This window comes from Cydia pomonella, chromosome 21 (genome assembly GCF_033807575.1).
Source record: "Cydia pomonella isolate Wapato2018A chromosome 21, ilCydPomo1, whole genome shotgun sequence".
NCBI lineage: Eukaryota > Metazoa > Arthropoda > Insecta > Lepidoptera > Tortricidae > Cydia > Cydia pomonella.
Window position 1 is genome coordinate 487039 of NC_084723.1, and position 24033 is coordinate 511071.

The 24033-nt window shown below is 38.1% G+C and overlaps 1 protein-coding gene across 1 annotated transcript; it reads right to left on the reverse strand.

Annotated features, from left to right (window-relative positions):
• Window positions 1-785: 785 nt before the first annotated feature.
• Window positions 786-22250, reverse strand: LOC133529740 (uncharacterized). Its single transcript, XM_061867540.1, has 3 exons — window positions 21908-22250; window positions 2297-2509; window positions 786-1948 (listed from the first exon to the last, which is right to left on the reverse strand). Exons 1-3 carry the CDS (start codon window positions 22133-22135, stop codon window positions 1613-1615), a joined length of 777 nt encoding a protein of 258 aa, XP_061723524.1. The 5' UTR covers window positions 22136-22250; the 3' UTR covers window positions 786-1612.
• Between the last annotated feature and the right edge of the window lie 1783 nt (window positions 22251-24033).

Genomic DNA, 24033 nt, shown 5'->3' on the forward strand with positions numbered 1-24033 from the left:
GATCCTAACGATTTAAAGTACTGAACTAACGTAAACTAACGATTATCTATCGATTCCAATTGATAGAAACCGTAAATTCCGTTTTGGGGTGGTAGCGTGAAGTTGACCGCCCCACTTTACTTAATAATGAATAAAAAAACTCGGAATTGGATCCTAACGATTTCACATACTAAACTAACATGAACTAACGATGAACAAACGATTACCTATCGATTCAAATTGATTGAAGCCATAGAAACAGTTTTTAGCGGCAGCCTGGCCTGTGTAATGTGCTCCCCCCACTCTATCAGTACTAAAAAATTCGCCCACATGTCATACGTCGGATCCTAACGATTTAAACTACTGAACTAACGTAAACTAACGATTATCTATCGATTCCAATTGATAGAAACCGTAAATTCCGTTTTGGGGCGGTAGCGTGAAGTTGACCGCCCCACTTTACTTAATAATGAATAAAAAAACTCGGAATCGGATCCTAACGATTTCACATACTAAACTAACATGAACTAACGATGAACAAACGATTACCTATCGATTCAAATTGATTGAAGCCATAGAAACAGTTTTTAGCGGCAGCCTGGCCTGTGTAATGTGCTCCCCCCACTATCAGTACTAAAAAATTCGCCCACATGTCATACGTCGGATCCTAACGATTTAAAGTACTGAACTAACGTAAACTAACGATTATCTATCGATTCCAATTGATAGAAACTGTAAATTCCGTTTTGGGGCGGTAGCGTGAAGTTGACCGCCCCACTTTATTAAAGAAAAAAAAATACTTAGAATCGGATCCTAACGATTTAATATACTGAACTAACGTCAACTAACGATTATCTATCGATTCAAATCAATAGATACCGTAAAATCGATTTTGGGGCGGTAGCGTGAAGTTGACCGCCCCACTTTATTAAAGAAAAAAAAATACTTTGAATCGGATCCTAACGATTTAATATACTGAACTAACGTCTACTAACGATTATCTATCGATCCTTATTAATAGAAACCGCAAAATCGGTTTTGGGGCGGTAGCGTGAAGTTGGCCCCCACCATTTTGTTTTTAAAAAAAATACATGTTTTAGTCGGATCCTAACGATTTAACCTACTGAACTAACGTGAACTAACGATGAACTAACGATATAGGTATGCCATTTGCGGGCACTCAATTTGGGGCGGTCAACTTCACGGACATACATTTACTCATTAATAATTAATAATAATTTTTTCATTTTTTTTTTTTTATACTACGTCGGTGGCAAACAAGCATACGGCCTGCCTGATGGTAAGCAGTCTCCGTAGCCTATGTACACCTGCAACTCCAGAGGAGTTACATGCGCGTCGCCGACCCTAACCCCACCCCCCTCGTTGAGCTCTGGCAACCTTACTCACCGGCAGGAACACAACACTATGAGTAGGGTCAAGTGTTATTTGGCTGCGGTTTTCTGTAAGGTGGAGGTACTTCCCCAGTTGGGCTCTGCTCTAGATCTGGAATGCCATCTGCTGTGCTGTGCCCTACCACACAAGGCGAGATGACATTCACATTGCCCATACCTCTCTTTTGGACGTAGTTTAAGGACATACCCGGGTCCAAGTTTAAGGACATACCCAGGTCCATTTATATATCATCATTGCCATCTGATTCCTCTTCCAAAAATTCAATCTTCTCATGTATTTCCGACGAGCCTTGTCTAATATTGAAATTAACGAATGATTCTTCTGTTAACTTTCCCATACTCCCCAAAAATATGGTGTCGGATATCAGCTGCTGCGCTAAGGTGCGCTGTGCCGCGTCCAGCTGGTAGAGTTGTAGCCCGATAGCTTTGCCGTTGATTTCCCATTCTTGTTCCTTATGTTGTAGCATTTGGCTGGCTGTGTCTACAAATCTTTCCTGCTTTTGAAGGAGATTGTATATTCGCCGCTTTTTCTGCGCCAGTGGTGTGTCTGTGTCTTCCTGTAAAGAAAGACGTGTGTAAAATATCAGATAATTACTATCATATCAGCTTGTTGATTTAACTTCCAATCAATGATAATAGTTATTTACGAGTGCAGAAAATAGGAAATTCGAAACGAATGGTGATAAATTAAAACATGACCAAAGGGAGTGTAATCTATATGAGTTGCGAATTACTTATTCGCACATATATTGTACAACGTTTTACAGGACATTTGGCTGTTTAAAGTTTCGACATATGCACGAAAAGTGCTCATCCCCGCATGTGTGCGGGAAAGTAGCAGCATATGTACTGTAATGTTTATTTGCACATCATAAGTATTGCAAAATTACATGTTTTCAAATTACCTTTCCATTTGTTGATTCATTGTGTGTCACTGTTCTAAAACATTCTCTCTCACTCTTTGATGGCCCTATTACTGCCATAGTGTGTTTGAAATTTTTTAGTGTATCAAAATTCATTCCCTCTGTGTCTGGATCAAGGAAACTATTAAAAATGTCAAAGTACCATAATGTAGGCTTGTGGACTTTCGCGTCCCCGTTTTGTATGCTATCAATGACCTGAAATAAAAGGGGTTTATTATACAACAAAGCTTACACCTTGATCAACAAACAAAATTATACCTTTTTTACACAATGTTACACCTTAAATTCAGTTTTAAGGTTTAGTTAATGGTTGCATTGTTTTATCACAGGCTGCTCAGGCCATTATTGGTCTCCATCATAAGACTAGCTAGTAAGTAAAATATACTATGTATCATTGCATCGTCATTCAAGTTATATTTGTATAATGTGTATTGTATATATGTATATGCTCAGAATCTAGCTTAATATGACAGCTCAATTCTTGCTTCTTGGAATACAACATGGAAATTACACTCAAAAGCCCTTCGGATCATTGAATATATGAATATATATATATAATATACAGTATAGTGAGGGAAATTGTCATAACTCATATCTCTTGTATATCTTTGATGGACCAGGCTGGTCCTCTCAATCCACAGCACTCTGTTTGGGGGCAGCTTGCGTGGTAGCATTTCTTCGTCAACCTGATCAGGCAGGATAAAATTGTTATCTGATGGTGGATCATCAACAGACAGAAATTTTTGTAGCAACATCAAATATAATCTATGAATATTAATTTCGTTTTATCTGTTATTGATGTACCTTAATGTTATAGATATTTTGAACATTGTATAAGATAGCTACCATGAAATACACAACATGTTAGATCTTTGTGCATTCTTGAATTTACAGCAAGGAAAGTTACATCTTTTATTAATTATTCTATGATTGACTTATTAATAACAGATTTATCGATGTTTTATTTTTTCAAATATTTGTTTTTGGCACAAAAACTTCTATTATCAATGTTGGCACACATCGGGTCTCACATATTCTCGCAGGAGTGGCCATTGCAGTTGTTGCAAACAGCTGAACATTTGCATTCTGCTTTATTGCGACCACAATTGCTGGTACAATCTTTTTTGCAGTTACAGTTAGTAAAAAAATTTGCAAACCTTTGAGAAGCTATGTCTTAGAAACTAGGGCCCAACAGGCAAAAGAAAATGGGGAAGACAAAAGAAAAGATGGGCTGATGATATAATAACCACAGCAGGAAAATGTTGGATGCATATAGCAAAGGACAGAGGAGGGTGGAAAGGAATGGAGTGTCTGTGAACCTAGCATATCAAGTGCTAGCATCTCAAGTTTTCTTGAGAGTTCTAGTAGCATCCCTAATAGTTCTATAGTTCTAGGTAGTTTTTTTTAATAGTTCTACTTATTTACGCGAAAAAAATGAAAATTGAAAATGAGATGCTAACTTCCCATTTTGACACACTAGCATCCCAGCCGTTATCCACTCCACAGCCTCAAAATAGCATTTAAATGGAAGCTAGTAACATTTCTAGGCGATCTATAATGAGTTCTAGTCAAAACTGTAAAAAAAAATTTTTTCATATATGTATGGGATACGAACATCAAACAAAATTGTAGGTTTCTTCTAACTAAAACTAAGTTCGAGCTGAAATCCAAGGTTTGATAGCCAGCATCTCAGGAGTTCTGGATAGCCAGCCCCCTAGTGCATTAGAATACATACAGTTCTATCTTCTAGAACGAAATTTGACAGAGTTTTGATAGAAATTGTCCGAAAATAGTCTTGAAATCCAGTATATGCTAAGCTCTGAGCATCGCATCCCAGCCGATGCAGATCTGATACCCAGCATCTCAGCAGTTCTAGATAGCCCGCTCCCTAATGCATTAGAAAACACACAGTTTTATCTTCTAGTATGAAAATTGAAAAAGTTCCGAAGGATTTTTGTTCGAAATAGTCTAAAAATCGAGTAAATGTTAAGTTTTGAGCTAGCATCCCAGCGACAGCTGGTCTGATACATATCATCTCAGGAGTTCTAGATAGACAGCTTCCTAGTGCACTAGAATATACAGAGTTTTATCTTCTAGAACGAAATTTCACCGTTTTTTGACAGACTTAGTCCGATACTACTCTGAAATTCATGAAATTGCTAAGTTCTGGGCTTAGCATCCCAATGAATGCAAGTTTAATACCCAGGATCTCAGCAGTTTTGGATAGCTAGCTCCCCAGTTCATTAGCATCCACACAGTTCTATCTTCTAGAACGAAATTTAGCAGAGTTTTGATAGACTATGTCCGAAAATAGTATCGATATCGAGATATTGCAAAGTTTTGAGCTTAGCATCCCAGCCAATGCAGGTCTGGTACCCGGCATCTCAGCAGTTCTGGATAGCCAACTCCCTAGTGAACTAAAATACACACAGTTCTATCTTCTAGAACTAAGTTTGGCAGAGTTTTGAAAGACTATGTCCGATAATGGTATCGAAATCGATGTAATGCTAAGTTCTGAGCTTAGCATCCCAACGAAAGCTAGTCTGATACCTAGCATCTCAGAAGTTCTAGATAGACAGCTTCCTAGTGCACTGGAATACACACAGTTTTATCTTCTAGAACGAAATTTGGCAGAGTTTTGATGGATTATGTCCGAAAATAGTATCAATATCGAGATATTGCAAAGTTTTGGGCTCAGCATCCCAGCCAATGCAGGTCTGGTACCCGGCATCTCAAGAGTTCTGGATAGCCAGCTCGTAAGTGAACCAAAATACACACAGTTCTATCTTCTAGAACTAATTTTAGCAGTTTTAATAGATTATTTCCGAAAATAGTATCGATATCGAGATATTGCTAAGTTCTGAGCTTAGCATCCCCGCGAAAGCTGGTCTGATACCTAGCATTTCAGGAGTTCTAAATAGCCAGCTTCCTAGTGCACTAGAATACACACAGTTTTATCTTCTAGAACGAAATTTCACCGTGTTTTGACAGACTTAGTCCGATACTACTCTGAAATTCGTGAAATTGCTAAGTTCTGGGCTTAGCATCCCAGAGAATGCATGTCTAATACCCAGGATCTCAGCAGTTCTAGATAGCCAGCTCCCTAGTTCATTACTATCCACACAGTTCTGTCTTCTAGAACGAAATTTGGCAGAGTTTTGATAGACTATGTCCGAAAATAGTATCGATATCAAGATATTGCAAAGTTCTGAGCTTAGCATCCCAGCCAATGCAGGTCTGGTACCTGACATCTCAGCAGTTCTGGATGGCCAGCTCCCTAGTGAACTAAAATACACACAGTTCTATCTTCTAGAACTAAATTTGGCCTAGTTTTGGAAGATTGTCTGATATAGGTATCGAAATCGAGGTAATACTAAGTTCGGAGCTTAGCATCCCAGTGAAAGCTAGTCTGATACCTAGCATCTCAGGAGTTCTATATAGCCAGTTTCCTAATGCACTAGAATACACACAGTTTTATCTTCTAGAACAAAATTTCACCGTGTTTTGACAGACTTAGTCCATAATTACTCGGAAAATAATGAAATTTGCTTAGTTTTTGAGCCAGCATCCCAGCTAGTGCTGGTCTGATACCCAGCATCCCAGCAGTTCTAGAGAGCCAGCTTCTTAGTGAACTAAAATACACACAGTTCTATCTTCTAGATCTAAATTTGGAAGAGTTTTGTAAGACTATGTCCGAAAATTGTATCGATATCGAGATATTGCAAAGTTCTGAGCTTAGCATCCCAGCCAAAGCAGGTCTGGTATCCGGCATCTCAGCAGTTCTGGATAGCCAGCTCCCTATTGAACTAAAATACACACAGTTTTATCTTCTAGAACTAGATTTGGTAGAGTTTTGAAAGACTATGTCTGAAAATGGTATAGAAATCGAGGTAATGCTAAGTTCTGAGCTTAGCATCCCAGCGAAAGCTGGTCTGATACCTAGCATCTCAGGAGTTCTAGATAGCCAGCTTCCTAGTGCACTAGAATACACACAGTTTTATCTTCTAGAACGAAATTTCACCTTGTTTTGACAGACTTAGTCCGATACTACTCTGAAATTCGTGAAATTGCTAAGTTCTGGGCTTAGCATCCCAGCGAATGCAAGTCTAATACTAATACATAGGACCTCAGCAGTTCTAGATAGTCAACTCCCTAGTACATTAGCATCCACACAGTTCTGTCTTCTAGAACGAAATTTGGCAGAGTTTTGATAGACTATGTCCGAAAATGGTATAGAAATCGAGGTAATTCAATTCAATTCAAATATACTTTATTCATGTAGGCCTAGCAACAAGCACTTATGAATAGTAAGATAGTATTACATATAATTATCTTAAGCTAATTATCAGAGCAACTTATTGATGTTATAAATATTATTCCATATATAATACTAATGAATATAATTCATAGATCAAATTTAATACTAAAAATTTCACAAAATATAGTCATACAAAAAAAATGCATAAAAAATACTAGTCTAGATTGTTTCTAGAATAAATTCTCAATGTCAAAAAATGTATGATAAAAACAATAAAGGAAATACATGCATTGGAATATCCATTTCATCATCATTATTCAAATATAATAAATAATTAATCATTTCGAATCACAATTAATCCCACGTTGTTTTATCATTCATGTAGTCTTGTGTGGTATAATAAGCTTTAGAAATAAGTTTACGCTTTACATGATTCTTAAACTTATTAATTGATAACTCATTAATATGGTTTGGAAGTTTATTATAAAATGTCATACAATTACCCATGAATGATTTTTTAATTTTATGGAGCCGAGTGAATGCTAAGTTCTTAGCTTAGCATCCCAGCGAATGCAAGTCTAATACCCAAAATCTCTGCAGTTCTAGATAGATAGCTCCCTAGTTCATTACTATCCACACAGTTCTGTCTTCTAGAACGTAATTTGGCAGAGTTTTGATAGACTATCTCCGAAAATAGTATCGATATCGAGATATTGCAAAGTTCTGAGCTTAGCATCCCAGCCAATGCAGGTCTGGTACCCGGCATCTCAGCAGTTCTGGATAGCCAGCTCCCTAGTGAACTAAACTACACACAGTTCTATCTTCTAGAACTAAATTTGGCCGAGTTTTGGAACACTATATCTGAAAATGGTATAGAAATCGAGGTAATGCTAAGTTCTGAGCTTAGCATCCCAGCGAAAGCTGGTCTGACACCTAGCATCTCAGAAGTTCTAGATAGCCAGCTTCCTAAAGCACTTGAATACACACAGTTCTGTCTTCTAGAACGAAATTTGGCAGAGTTTTGATAGACTATGTCCGAAAATAGTATCGATATCGAGGTAATGCTAAGTTCTGAGCTTAGCATCCAAGCCAATGCAGGTCTGGTACCCGGCATCTCAGCAGTTCTGGATAGCCAGCTCCCTAGTGAACTAAAATACTCACAGTTCTATCTTGTAGAACTAAATTTGGCCGAGTTTTGGAGGACTGTCCGATATAGGTATCGAAATCGAGGTAATACTAAGTTCGGAGCTTAGCATCCCGGTGAACGGTGAAAGCTAGTCTGATACCTAGCATCTCAGGAGTTCTTTATAGCCAGTTTCCTAATGCACTAGAATACACACAGTTTTATCTTCTAGAACAAAATTTCACCGTGTTTTGACAGACTTAGTCCAAAATTACTCGGAAAATAATGAAATTGCTTAGTTTTTGAGCTAGCATCCCAGCCAGTGCTGGTCTGATACCCAGCATCCCAGCAGTTCTAGATAGCCAGCTTCCTAGTGAACTAAAATACACACAGTTCTATCTTCTAGAACTAAATTTGGCCGAGTTTTGGAAGACTATATCTGAAAATGGTATCGATATCGAGATATTGCAAAGTTCTGAGCTTAGCATCCCAGCCAATGCAGGTCTGGTACCCGGCATCTCAGCAGTTCTGGATAGCCAGCTCCCTAGTAAACTAAAATACACACAGTTCTATCTTCTAGAACTAAATTTGGTAGAGTTTTGAAAGACTATGTCTGAAAATGGTATAGAAATCGAGGTAATGCTAAGTTCTGAGCTTAGGATCCCAGCGAAAGCTGGTCTGATACCTAGCATCTCAGAACTTCTAGATAGCCAGCTTCCTAGTGCACTAGAATACACACAGTTTTATCTTCTAGAACGAAATTTCACCGTGTTTTGACATACTTAGTCCGATACTACTCTGAAATTCGTGAAATTGCTAAGTTCTGGGCTTAGCATCCCAACGAATGCAAGTCTAATACACAGGACCTCAGCAGTTCTAGATAGTCAACTCCCTAGTTCATTAGCATCCACACAGTTCTGTCTTCTAGAATGAAATTTGGCAGAGTTTTGATAGACTATGTCCGAAAATGGTATAGAAATCGAGGTAATGCTAAGTTCTGAGCTTAGCATCCCAGCGAATGCAAGTCTAATACCCAAAATCTCAGCAGTTCTAGATAGATAGCTCCCTAGTTCATTACTATCCACACAGTTCTGTCTTCTAGAACGTAATTTGGCAGAGTTTTGATAGACTATCTCCGAAAATAGTATCGATATATTGCAAAGTTCTGAGCTTAGCATCCCAGCCAATGCAGGTCTGGTACCCGGCATCTCAGCAGTTCTGGATAGCCAGCTCCCTAGTGAACTAAAATACACACAGTTCTATCTTCTAAAACTAAATTTGGCCGAGTTTTGGAAGACTATATCTGAAAATGGTATAGAAATCGAGGTAATGCTAAGTTCTGAGCTTAGCATCCCAGCGAAAGCTGGTCTGACACCTAGCATCTCAGAAGTTCTAGATAGCCAGCTTCCTAAAGCACTTGAATACACACAGTTCTGTCTTCTAGAACGAAATTTGGCAGAGTTTTGATAGACTATGTCCGAAAATAGTATCGATATCGAGGTAATGCTAAGTTCTGAGCTTAGCATCCCAGCCAATGCAGGTCTGGTACCCGGCATCTCAGCAGTTCTGGATAGCCAGCTCCCTAGTGAACTAAAATACACACAGTTCTATCTTGTAGAACTATATTTAGTTTTGGAGGACTGTCCGATATAGGTATCGAAATCGAGGTAATACTATGTTCGGAGCTTAGCATCCCGGTGAACGGTGAAAGCTAGTCTGATACCTAGCATCTCAGGAGTTCTATATAGCCATTTTCTGAATGCACTAGAATACACACAGTTTTATCTTCTAGAACAAAATTTCACCGTGTTTTGACAGACTTAGTCCAAAATTACTCGGAAAATAATGAAATTGCTTAGTTTTTGAGCTAGCATTCCAGCCAGTGCTGGTCTGATACCCAGCATCCCAGCAGTTCTAGATAGCCAGCTTCCTAGTGAACTAAAATACACACAGTTCTATCTTCTACAACTAAATTTGGTAGAGTTTTGTAAGACTATGTCTGAAAATTGTATCGATATCGAGATATTGCAAAGTTCTGAGCTTAGCATCCCAGCCAATGCAGGTCTGGTACCCGGCATCTCAGCAGTTCTGGATAGCCAGCTCCTTAGTGAACTAAAATACACACAGTTCTATCTTCTAGAACTAAATTTGGTAGAGTTTTGAAAGACTATGTCTGAAAATGGTATAGAAATCGAGGTAATGCTAAGTTCTGAGCTTAGCATCCCAGCGAAAGCTGGTCTGATACCTAGCATCTCAAGAGTTCTAGATAGCCAGCTTCCTAGTGCACTAGAATACACACACTTTTATCTTCTAGAACAAAATTTCACCGTGTTTTGACAGACTTAGTCCGATACTACTCTGAAATTCGTGAAATTGCTAAGTTCTGGGCTTAGCATCCCAGCGAATGCAAGTCTAATACACAGGACCTCACCAGTTCTAGATAGTAAACTTCCTAGTACATTAGCATCCACACAGTTTTGTCTTCTAGAACGAAATTTGGCAGAGTTTTGATAGACTATGTCCGAAAATGGTATAGAAATCGAGGTAATACTAAGTTCTGAGCTTAGCATCCCAGCGAATGCAAGTATAATACCCAAAATCTCAGCAGTTCTAGATAGATAGCTCCCTAGTTCATTACTATCCACACAGTTCTGTCTTCTAGAACGTAATTTGGCAGAGTTTTGATAGACTATCTCCGAAAATAGTATCGATATCGAGATATTGCAAAGTTCTGAGCTTAGCATCCCAGCCAATGCAGGTCTGGTACCCGGCATCTCAGCAGTTCTGGATAGCCAGCTCTCTAGTGAACTAAAATACACACAGTTCTATCTTCTAAAACTAAATTTGGCCGAGTTTTGGAAGACTATATCTGAAAATGGTATAGAAATCGAGGTAATGCTAAGTTCTGAGCTTAGCATCCCAGCGAAAGCTGGTCTGACACCTAGCATCTCAGAAGTTCTAGATAGCCAGCTTCCTAAAGCTTTTGAATACACACAGTTCTGTCTTCTAGAACGAAATTTGGCAGAGTTTTGATAGACTATGTCCGAAAATAGTATCGATATCGAGGTAATGCTAAGTTCTGAGCTTAGCATCCCAGCCAATGCAGGTCTGGTACCCGGCATCTCAGCAGTTCTGGATAGCCAGCTCCCTAGTGAACTAAAATACACACAGTTCTATCTTGTAGAACTATATTTAGTTTTGGAGGACTGTCCGATATAGGTATCGAAATCGAGGTAATACTATGTTCGGAGCTTAGCATCCCGGTGAACGGTGAAAGCTAGTCTGATACCTAGCATCTCAGGAGTTCTATATAGCCATTTTCTGAATGCACTAGAATACACACAGTTTTATCTTCTAGAACAAAATTTCACCGTGTTTTGACAGACTTAGTCCAAAATTACTCGGAAAATAATGAAATTGCTTAGTTTTTGAGCTAGCATTCCAGCCAGTGCTGGTCTGATACCCAGCATCCCAGCAGTTCTAGATAGCCAGCTTCCTAGTGAACTAAAATACACACAGTTCTATCTTCTAGAACTAAATTTGGTAGAGTTTTGTAAGACTATGTCTGAAAATTGTATCGATATCGAGATATTGCAAAGTTCTGAGCTTAGCATCCCAGCCAATGCAGGTCTGGTACCCGGCATCTCAGCAGTTCTGGATAGCCAGCTCCTTAGTGAACTAAAATACACACAGTTCTATCTTCTAGAACTAAATTTGGTAGAGTTTTGAAAGACTATGTCTGAAAATGGTATAGAAATCGAGGTAATGCTAAGTTCTGAGCTTAGCATCCCAGCGAAAGCTGGTCTGATACCTAGCATCTCAAGAGTTCTAGATAGCCAGCTTCCTAGTGCACTAGAATACACACACTTTTATCTTCGAGAACAAAATTTCACCGTGTTTTGACAGACTTAGTCCGATACTACTCTGAAATTCGTGAAATTGCTAAGTTCTGGGCTTAGCATCCCAGCGAATGCAAGTCTAATACACAGGACCTCACCAGTTCTAGATAGTAAACTTCCTAGTACATTAGCATCCACACAGTTCTGTCTTCTAGAACGAAATTTGGCAGAGTTTTGATAGACTATGTCCGAAAATGGTATAGAAATCGAGGTAATACTAAGTTCTGAGCTTAGCATCCCAGCGAATGCAAGTATAATACCCAAAATCTCAGCAGTTCTAGATAGATAGCTCCCTAGTTCATTACTATCCACACAGTTCTGTCTTCTAGAACGTAATTTGGAAGAGTTTTGATAGACTATCTCCGAAAATAGTATTGATATCGAGATATTGCAAAGTTCTGAGCTTAGCATCCCAGCCAATGCAGGTCTGGTACCCGGCATCTGAGCAGTTCTGGATAGCCAGCTCCCTAGTGAACTAAAATACACACAGTTGTATCTTCTAGAACTAAATTTGGCCGAGTTTTGGAAGACTATATCTGAAAATGGTATAGAAATCGAGGTAATGCTAAGTTCTGAGCTTAGCATCCCAGCGAAAGCTGGTCTGATACCTAGCATCTCAGAAGTTCTAGATAGCCAGCTTCCTAAAGCACTTGAATACACACAGTTTTGTCTTCTAGAACTAAATTTGGCAGAGTTTTGATAGACTATGTCCGAAAATAGTATCGATATCGAGGTAATGCTAAGTTCTGAGCTTAGCGTCCCAGCCAATGCTAGTCTGATACCCAGCAGTACATATCAAAAGTTCTAGATAGCCACCTTACTAGTGCACTAGAATCCACACAGTTTTATCGTCTAAACCGAAATTTGACAGAGTTTTGATTATGTCCGAAACTACTCTGAAAATCGAGCTTAGCATAAGCTTAGCATTCTAGCCAATTCAGGTGTGACACCCTGCGTCTCAGTATTTCCGGATAGCCAGCTCCCAATTGCACTACAATACATACAGTTCTATCGATTAGAACGAAATTTAACAAAATATTGATAGTCTATGTCCGAAACTATTCTGAAAATCTAGGAAATGATTATATGCTAAGTTTATAGCTAACATCCCAGCCAATGCAGGTCTAATACTCAGCATGTCAAAAGTTATCGATAGTGAACTGGAGTACACACCGTTTTATCTTCTACAACGAAATTTAGCAGTCTATAGGGAATATTATGCGAATCTCTGCGTAGGAGGCGCCACTACCACAATCCATCACGATCTGAGGATCTACCGCAAAACAAGAAAAACCGAAATTTCGTCATCTAACCTATCTATAACTCTTGCATATTCGAGCGATGAAGAGGCAGATAGCTAAATTTGGATTTTCGCGTTTCCCGGTGATACGTCAATGTCATATTTTATTATATCTGTGAATACTCGTCATTACACAGCTTAAGGCATAGTACTCTATGTAGTTACTCTATGGTTTGCGAAAGGTGCTAGTGCTGCATTCTGGCGGCAGAACATTGCAGTAATACTCCCTATTGAAAGTTTAGAGCTTGGCATCCCAGCTAATGCAGGTCTGATACCCAGCACTTCAGCAGTTCTAAACGTTATAAGCCCAAAACTTAGCATTTACTCGATTTTTATTTTATTTCATAGGAAAATTTACAGTTAGAGTAAAAAAAAGGTTTAGAAATAGAAGCATTAAGTTATGTAATTACAAGTTTCCACAGGTAGAAACTGCGTAATGTACATGACGTGCGAAATAACAAAATTAGTAATTCCATCTATGCTTATAGGTAATTATAGAACTCGGAACTTACTGGCTATCGAGCTTTTTTGTCAAAAAGCTACATTTTGAGATGGAAGCAAGCCACTTTACACGATGATAGTGGAGACCTAATAAAACGATTTTTTTTTGAAGCACCCGTAATTTCGTCCCTTGGGAGCCAAGGTAAAGTGAGGTCTGTTCAAAAAAAGAAAAAAAATCTACAAGCTTCACAAATCATTCGATTAAGATACATTTTGTGTCAATCGAAAGAAAATAGCTTTGTTTTATGTAAAAAAATATACACAAAATATTTTTACAGAAATTTAGTATTAAAGTATTCAAATAAAAACAAAACTTTTTGACGCTTTATTTTTCAAAAAGTGTCTTCCACGTTGGAAAATATCTACTAATAAGTACTTTATTATAAAGTCAAACATATTTCTTATCGAAAACTGAAAACCGCATCAAAATCATTTAAATACTTTTTAGGGTTCCGTAGCCAAATAGCAAAAAACGGAACCCTTATAGATTCGTCATGTCCGTCTGTCTGTCCGATTATGTCACTGCCACTTTTTTCCGAAACTATAAGAGCTATACTGTTCAAACTTGGTATGTAGATGTATTCTATGAACAGCATTAATATTTTTTTACATAAAAATAGAAAAAAAAAACAATAAATTTTGGGGGTTCCCCATACTTACAACTGAAACTCAAAAAATCTTTTTTCATCAAACCCATACGTGTGGGGTATCTATGGATAGGTCTTTAAAAATGATATTGAGGTTTCTAATATGATTTTTTTCTAAACCGAATAGAAAAAAAAAATGATATACATTACCATGCAAACTTCCACGGAAAATTGGTTTGAACGAGATCTAATAAGTAGTTTTTTTTAATACGTCATAAATGGTACGGAACCCTTCATGGGCGAGTCCGACTCGCACTGGCCGCTTTTTATTAAAATTTATGTTCCAGAAGTTGGCCTAGGTTTATTGACATGAAGATTTTTAATTAGTGACTACTTACAAATACCAAAACGTGTAACATGTAACGCGTAACTTACATAGACTTATATTGACTTATATTTTCTGGTTTTGCTCATTGTTATGTGTAAATCATTCGTTTTAGGTAATATGACAGTGTACAATCATACAAATAAAATCTATTTCCGAAATTAACTGTCGTGAGTTATACTAACATTAAACTAATTCTACGGATTTCACTCGTGTGTTTTTAGTCACTCGCCGAAGTCCGAAACATGTCGCGCGAGTGACTAAAAACACGTGAGTGGAATCCGTAGCATTAGTTCAAAATCTATTCTATTCTAACAAGTGAACAAAAACAAATTATTATAAAATTTACTAATTACACGCTCTTTGGACTTATAAAGACAAAAACTTCCATACAAATAAAAGTAAGCCAACTTCTGAAACTTGTATCTTAAAAACTGCTTAACCAATTTTGGAGCGTTTTTCATCATATATTAAAATATATATTTGAATTTAAAATGAAAAACTTATTTTCAGACATTCTTCAAAGTCTAGGACATTATTTGCAAGAATAAAGCGCAAACGAGAAAGAATAGGTTTTTAAATATTTCACACAAATCACACAAATATTCTTTTAAGAGATTTAGTTTTAACTCTTTTTACGTAAATAAAAGTATTTTTGTTTTCAAATGATATATGATATATATGCACTAGGAAGCTGGCTATCCAGAACTGCTGAGATGCTCTAGGTATCAGACTTGCATTGGCTAGGATGCTAAGCTCAGAACTTAACAATATCTCGATATCGATACTATTTTCGGACACACTCTATCAAAACTCGGTCAAATTTTGTTCTAGAAGTTAGAACTGTATATATTATAGTGCACAAGAGATTTTGCTATCTGGAACTGCTGAGATGCTAGGTATCAGACCTGCAGTGGCTAGGATGCTAAGCTCAGAAATAAGTAATATTTCGATTTCCATACTATTTTCGGATGCTGGATTTTCAGTGTAGTTACGGACATAGTCTATCAAAACTGTATCAAATTTCAGTCTAGAAAATACAACTGTAAGTACTCTAGTTCAATAAGGAGCTGGCTATCCGTAGGTGTTCAGATGCTAGCTATCAGACCTGCATTGGCTTGGATGCTAGCTCAAAACTTAGCAATTTCACGATTTTCAGAGTAGTTTCGGACTAAGTCTATCAAAACTCGGTGAAATTTTCTTCTAGAAGATAAAACGGTGTGGATTCTAGTGCAAGTGGAAGCTATCTATCCAGAACTGCTGTGATACTAAGTATCAGACCGGCATTGGCTGGGATGCTAGCTCAGAACTTAGGCATTCCTCGATTTCGATACAATTTTCGGACATAGTCTTTCAAAACTCTGCCAAATTTAGTTCTAGAAGGTAGAACTGTGTGTTTTTAGTTCACTAGGGAGCTAGCTATCCAGAACTGCTGAGAAGCTGGGTATCAGACCTGCACTGCCTGGGATGCTAAGCTCAGAACTTAGCAATATCTCCAAAACGATACTATTTTCGGACATAGTGTGTCGAAACTCTGCGAAATTTCATTCTAGACAATAGAACTTTACGGAGTCTAGTGCACTAGAGAGCTGGCTATTATCATTATGGATGTTAGGTATCACTTAACAATTTCTCGAATTTCAGAGTAGTTTCGAACTTAGTCTGTCAAAACTCGATAAAATTTCGTTCTAGAAGATAAAACTATGTGTGTTCTAGTACACTAGAAAGTTGGCGATCTAGAACTGCTGAGATACTGGGTATCAGACCAGCTTTGGATGGAATGCTAGCTCAAAACTTAGCTATTTCACGATTTTCCGAGTAGTTTTGGACTAAATCTGTCAAAACACGGTGAAATTTCGTTCTAGAAGGTAAAACTGTAAGTATTCTAGTGCACTAGGAAGCTGGCTATCAGAACTGCTGAGATGTTAGGTATCAGACCTGCATTGGCTGGGATGCTAAGCTCAGAACTTAGCAATATCTCGATATCGATACTATTTTCGGACATTGTCTAATTTGTCTATCAAAACTCTGCCAAATTTCGTTCTTGAAGATAGAACTGTGTGGAGTCTAGTGTACAAAACAGCTGGCTATCCAGAACTGCTGAGACGCTAGGTATCAGACCAGCATTGGCTGGGATGCTAGCTCAGAACTTTAGCGTTTACTTGATTTTTAGACTAACTCGAATAAAAATCGTTCAGAACTTTCTCAATTTTTCTTTTTAGAAGATGAAACTGTAAGTTTTCTAATGCACTAGGAAGTGGGCTTATCAGAACTCTCGAGACGCTGGGTATCAGATCTGCATTGGCTTGGATGCTAGCTCAAATTTTTGTATCCTCACAAATTTCAGAGTAGTTTCGAACTTAGTCTGTTAAAACTCGGTGAAAGGACCTTGCGTCAAAATTGCCCCAAAACCAACAATCATGAGAGTTGGGCCATTAATTAGGTCTTCAATAGTACATTACGATACAAGTGCGAATAATAGGAAATTCGAAACGAGTGGCGATAAATTAAAACACGACCCAAGGGAGTGTTTTAAATCGACACGAGTTGCGAATTACATATTCGCACATGTATCGTACAACGTTTTACAGTACATATGGCTCTTTAAATGTTTGACATAGTAACGTAATATGCTAATTTTCGCACTAGTGCAGTAAATTAGCACCATATGTACTGTAAATCTACTTTATTTCATTCTATAGGCACTATAATGGAATTCCATTGCAGAACTGAGACATTCATATGTTTGTCAGCGTGAATACGAGCTATGAAAATTCTGTAGATATAATAATTCTGGTGGGTAGTAAAAACAAAATTTATGAATATCGAACGTATTCTTACCGAATATGGCGTATACTACATTCATTAGGTTAACTTGTATTTTTTTCTGGAATATCATGTTTTATTACTATATAAAACCGTTCAAAAACTATTTTCGGACCTAGTCGATAAAAACTCTACAAATTTCGTTCTAGAAGATAGAACTTTATGGATTCTAGTGCATTAGAGAGCTGGCTATTGAGAACTGCTAAGATTTTAGGCATCAGACTTGCATTGGCTGGGAAGCTCAGAACTTAGTAGTTTCGGACATTGTCAATCAGGACTATATCAAATTTCGTTCTAGAAGAAAGAACTATGTGTATTTTAGTTCACTAGAGTACTGGATTTTCAGAACTGCTGAGATACCAGGTATCAGACCTGCATTGGCTGGGATGTTAAACTCAGAACTAAGCAATATCTCGATATCGATACTATTTTCGGACTAAGTCTATCAAAACTCTGCCAACTTTAGTTCTAGAAGATAGAACTGTGTGTATTTTAAGTCAATAGGGAGCTGGCTATCCAGAACTGCTGAGATGTCGGGTACCAGGCCTGCATCGGCTGGGATGCTAAGCTCAGAACTTTGCAATATCTCGATATCGACACTATTTTCGGACATAGTCTATCAAAACTCAGCCAAATTTCGTTCTAGAAGACAGAACTGTGTGTATTCAAGTGCTTTAGGAAGCTGGCTATCTAGAACTTCTGAGATGCTAGGTATCAGACCAGCTTTCGCTGGGATGCTAAGCTCAGAACTTAGCATTACCTCGATTTCTATACCATTTTCAGATATAGTCTTTCAAAACTCTACTAACTTTAGTTCTAGAAGATAGAACTGTGTGTATTTTAGTTCAATAGGGAGCAGGCTATCCAGAACTGCTGAGATGCCAGGTACCAGACCTGCATTGGCTGGGATGCTAAGCTCAGAACTTTGCAATATCTCGATATCGATACTATTTTCGGACATAGTCTATCAAAACTCTGCCAAATTTCGTTCTAGAAGACAGAACTGTCTGTATTCAAGTGCTTTAGGAAGCTGGCTATCTAGAACTCTTGAGATGTTATATATCAGACCAGCTTTCGCTGGGATGCTTAGCTCAGAACTTAGCATTACCTCGATTTCTGTACCATTTTCAGATATAGTCTTTCAAAACTCTACTAAATTTAGATCTAGAAGATAGAACTGTGTGTATTTTAGTTCACTAAGGAGCTGGCTATCCAGAACTGCTGAGATGCCAGGTACCAGACCTGCATTGGCTGGGATGCTAAGCTCAGAACTTTACAATATCTTGATATCGATACTATTTTCGGACATAGTCTATCAAAACTCTGCCAAATTTCGTTCTAGAAGACAGAACTGTGTGGATGCTAATATATTAGGGAGTTGACTATCTAGAACTGCTGAGGTCCTGGGTATTTGACTTGCATTCGCTGGGATGCTAAGCCCAGAACTTAGCAATTTCACGAATTTCAGAATAGTATCGGACTATGTCTGTCAAAACACGGTGAAATTTCGTTATAGAAGATAGAACTGTGTGTATTCAAGTGCACTAGGAAGCTGGCTATCTAGAACTCTTGAGATGCTAGGTATCAGACCAGCTTTCGCTGGGATGCTAAGCTCAGAACTTAGCATAGCATCGATTTCGATACCATTATCGGACATAGTCTTTCAAAACTCTGCCAAAGTTAGTTCTAGAAGATAGAACTGTGTGTATTTTAGTTCACTAGGGAGTTGGCTATCCAGAACTGCTCAGATGCTGCGTACCAGACCTGCATTGGCTGGGATGCTAAGCTCAGAACTTTGCAATATCTCGATATCGATACTATTTTCGGACATAGTCTATCAAAACTCTGCCAAATTTCGTTCTAGAAGACAGAACTGTGTGGATAGTTATGTACTAGGAAGCTGGCTATCTAGAACTCTTGAGATGCTAGGTATCAGATCAGCTTTCGCTGGGATGCTAAGCTCAGAACTTAGCATTACATCGATTTCGATACCATTATCGGACATAGCCTTTCAAAACTCTGCCAAAGTTAGTTCTAGAAGATAGAACTGTGTTTATTTTAGTTCACTAGGGAGTTGGCTATCCAGAACTGCTGAGATGCCGGGTACCAGGCCTGCATTGGCTGGGATGCTAAGCTCAGAACTTTGCAATATCTCGATATCGACACTATTTTCGGACATAGTCTATCAAAACTCTGCCAAATTTCGTTCTAGAAGACAGAACTGTCTGTATTCAAGTGCTTTAGGAAGCTGGCTATCAAGAACTCTTGAGATGTTATATATCAGACCAGCTTTCGCTGGGATGCTTAGCTCAGAACTTAGCATTACCTCGATTTCTGTACCATTTTCAGATATAGTCTTTCAAAACTCTACCAAATTTAGATCTAGAAGATAGAACTGTGTGTATTTTAGTTCACTAAGGAGCTGGCTATCCAGAACTGCTGAGATGCCAGGTACCAGACCTGCATTGGCTGGGATGCTAAGCTCAGAACTTTGCAATATCTTGTTATCGATACTATTTTCGGACATAGTCTATCAAAACTCTGCCAAATTTCGTTCTAGAAGACAGAACTGTGTGGATGCTAATATTTTAGGGAGTTGACTATCTAGAACTGCTGAGGTCCTGGGTATTTGACTTGCATTCGCTGGGATGCTAAGCCCAGAACTTAGCAATTTCACGAATTTCAGAATAGTATCGGACTATGTCTGTCAAAACACGGTGAAATTTCGTTCTAGAAGATAGAACTGTGTGTATTCAAGTGCACTAGGAAGCTGGCAATCTAGAACTCTTGAGATGCTAGGTATCAGACCAGCTTGCGCTAGGATGCTAAGCTCAGAACTTAGCATTACATCGATTTCGATACCATTATCGGACATAGTCTTTCAAAACTCTGCCAAAGTTAGTTCTAGAAGATAGAACTGTGTGTATTTTAGTTCACTAGGGAGTTGGCTATCCAGAACTGCTGAGATGCCGCGTACCAGACCTGCATTGGCTGGGATGCTAAGCTCAGAACTTTGCAATATCTCGATATCGATACTATTTTCGGACATAGTCTATCAAAACTCTGCCAAATTTCGTTCTAGAAGACAGAACTGTCTGTATTCAAGTGCTTTAGGAAGCTGGCTATCTAGAACTCTTGAGATGTTATATATCAGACCAGCTTTCGCTGGGATGCTACCTCAAAAGTTAATATTTACTCGATTTTTAGACTATTTCGAACATAAATCCTTCGGAACTTTTTCAATTTTCATTCTAGAAGATAAACCTGTATGTCTTCTAATGCACTAGGGAGCGGGCTATCCATAACTTCACTGGGTATCAGATTTGCATCGGGTGGAATGCGATGCTCGGAACTTAGTATTTACTGGATTTCAAGACTATTTTCAGACATTCTCCATCAAAACTCCGTCAAATTTTGTTGTAGAAGATAGAACTGTATGTATTCTAATGCACTAGGGAGCTGGCTATCTATAACTGGTTAGATGCCAGGTATCAGAGCTGGATGGGCTGGGATGCTAGCTCAAAACTTAACATTTACTCGATTTTTAGACTATTTCGAACAAAAATCCTTCGGAACTTTTTCATTTTTCATTCTAGAAGATAAAACTGTGTGTTTTCTAATGCACTAGGGAGCGGGCTATCTAGAACTGCTGAGATGTTGGGTATCAGATCTGCATGGGCTGGGATGCGATGCTCAGAACTTAGCTAGCTAGCTAGCTAGTAAATACTGGATTTTAAGACTATTTTCGGACAATTTCTATCAAAACTCTGTCAAATTTCGTTCTAGAAGATATTTCTAGAACTGTATGTATTCTAATGCACTAGGGAGCTGGCTATCCAGAACTCCTGAGATGCTGGCTGTCAAACCTTGGATTTCAGCTCGAACTTAGTTTTAGTTAGAAGAAACCTACAATTTTGTTTGATGTTCGTAGCCCATACATATATGAAAAAAAATTTTTTTACAGTTTTGACTAGAACTCATTATAGATCGCCTAGAAATGTTACTAGCTTCCATTTAAATGCTATTTTGAGGCTGTGGAGTGGATAACGGCTGGGATGCTAGTGTGTCAAAATGGGAAGTTAGCATCTCATTTTCAATTTTCATTTTTTTCGCGTAAATAAGTAGAACTATTTAAAAAAACTACCTAGAACTATAGAACTATTAGGGATGCTACTAGAACTCTCAAGAAAACTTGAGATGCTAACACTTGATATGCTAGGTTCACAGACACAGGAATGGAGGAGGCTTTTACCCTCAGAGGGGCCACATAACAAAGATGGAAGAAATAGTTGTAAATTAAAAATACATTGCAAAACTTGTTAAGTGGAAAAAAAGCTTTAATAATAATAATAATCTTAGAAACTATTTGGCTCGCTAAGACTAAATTATTGTCATTTAATTGCAAATTTCGTCTACTTAAAAGTGCGCATAGTGACTTTTAGCGTAACACGTATTCTTAATAGAAAAAATATACAAAAACTGAAATATGTCCTAAAATGTAATGGCTTTTCATGTACTTTACAATCAGACAATCGCTGTTTACAATGATCTGAAAGGCTTTCGAGGTGGAAAACTTGGATATGTTATTACCATTTCATCACATATACTTATATAAAAAAAAAGCAACTATATAATTTGAAGTTAGGTATGTATGTATGTGTATTGGTGATATTTGGGTTAAAAATTTACTTGAAGAAAAATCTTCTACAAGTACCTTTTTTCTTTCTCTGTTAAAGGCGGTCCTCATATTTGCAAGTCTATTCTTCATATCCACCAGATCCGCACTTTCATCAATTTTCTTATACTTATCAAGTAACTTTTCATAAGCTTCGGCGCGTAAATCTTTGCACGTCCGGTGCTCGTCCTGTGGATCCCATAATAACCTCGCTTCCCTGTAGGTCTCTAAGAAATCTAACCACGTTTGTTTCACCCGTTTACTCATTTAAATGGAAAAAATTTATTCGTTTTATACTAATCAATTTTTCGTGTTATGAAATCATCAAATCAAAATAAACATTAAGTTTAGGTTATGCTGTCAAACTTCATAACTGTCAGCGCCCAGCGGATCGAATCCAATCTAGGAAGCAATTCAATTAAAGGATTCTATAGACGTTGCAACATATAGCATGGGATTTTAGATAATTGGTCTGTTCGGAAAGAGAAGAGTCGTGGAAATGTATTGGGCCTCATACATTCCACGACTCTTCTCTTTCCGAACAGACATGGAACAGACTATTCACATTCACATTCTCACGTTTTGCTTAATGAAAGAGTAAGACGCAATGCACACTGGACAGATGGAATACCACCCTAATTTGCGTTTATCGTGATGTATGAAGAGGCCTTAAAAAAGGCCATCGTGTGATGCTTGTTTGCATGGTTTATTACATGCGCGGCAAGCCTTAAGGGACGCAGCTACCTATGCGGTGGAATAAGATAGCAATATCGCTTGCTCCTTCTAACGCATAATTTTGACGCATGTGAAGTAAACCAGAGGGCCTACCGCGAACCACGTTCGACGTGTTGCCTCCCTGTCACAATTATGTACGAATTTACGAGTGCGACAGAGAGGCAACACGTCGAACGTGGTTCGCGGTAGGCCCTCAGGGCACGAGATTTATCAAATACAGAATACTGCGGTAAAATCGCTCATTTGTTCAATAAAGTTCTATGGAGGATAAGGATTTAGGTAGAAATTTTACCGCAGTATCCTGTGCTTAACTTATGCGATATAAGGCCCCATTACATCCATACTCCCTCCTATATGTAAATACCTAATGTATTATATACTACGCACGCACTAGGTCTTGAGTAATTGATTTATTTATGAGTTAAGTACATGATAATGTTAAGACCACGCCCGGCGCTCACGTTGGCGCGGGAAAAAAACTCTTGACAGCTCGCGCCCATGTCAGGGCGGCTACCGGGAAAATTGAAATTCGTCAATTGCGGACATTTTTCTCTGTCACTCTAATTACGTTTTAATGAGAGTAAAAGAGAAAGATCCCCGCAATTTGCGAATTTCGGTTTTCGCGGTAGGCCCCCAGCTGGGCTGTCAGGGCGCGTTTACAACAACTAGTATATAAATATTAACAAATAGAAATAGTTTGATAGCAAAAGGTATTTTGCCAATAAGATTGATATGAATTATCTTATATTTCTAACATATACAATAAATAGTTTTCAACCGATTACAATATAAGTCTAAAAATCCGTAGTGATTATATGCTCTTTGTAAAAATCTTCTACTTCCTTTCATCCTGTTACCTGCTGGGTGTAGGGCTCGAACAATTTTCTTCCACTGACTCTGGTCCTAGGCAGCTTGGGTAATCTCCTCCCACCCCATCCCCAATACACCCAACTCTTGCTCCTCAGACTCTGCTCTCTGGCTCTTAAGTTTAGAAATATGATTTATATTTTCAAACCTAAATTCTACACAGAAATTAAGATTATTTTAGAAAATATACATTTTTTTTCCTAATTACGTTTAGCTTTTCGGTGAAGGAAAACATTGTGAGGAAACCTGCAAGAAATTCAAAGGTGTATGTGAAGTCTTCAACCCTTATTGGGCCAGCGTGGGACACATATAGGCTGAATTATTATTATTATTAGGTACTAATAGGTAGATAGATACATTCTTTGTTCATACCTACAACATACATGGCATTGACATCAGAACAAACAAAAAGGACAAAAAAGCATAGTTACGTTAAAAACGTTGTGAAATTAAAACTATTGAGTCCATGTTGTGGGGGCGTGGCCAAATATAATCCCAAAGCCAAATTTTAAAATGCAGGAGACGCCCAAAGATGTAATTTTAAATTACTCAAGTGATCTAAT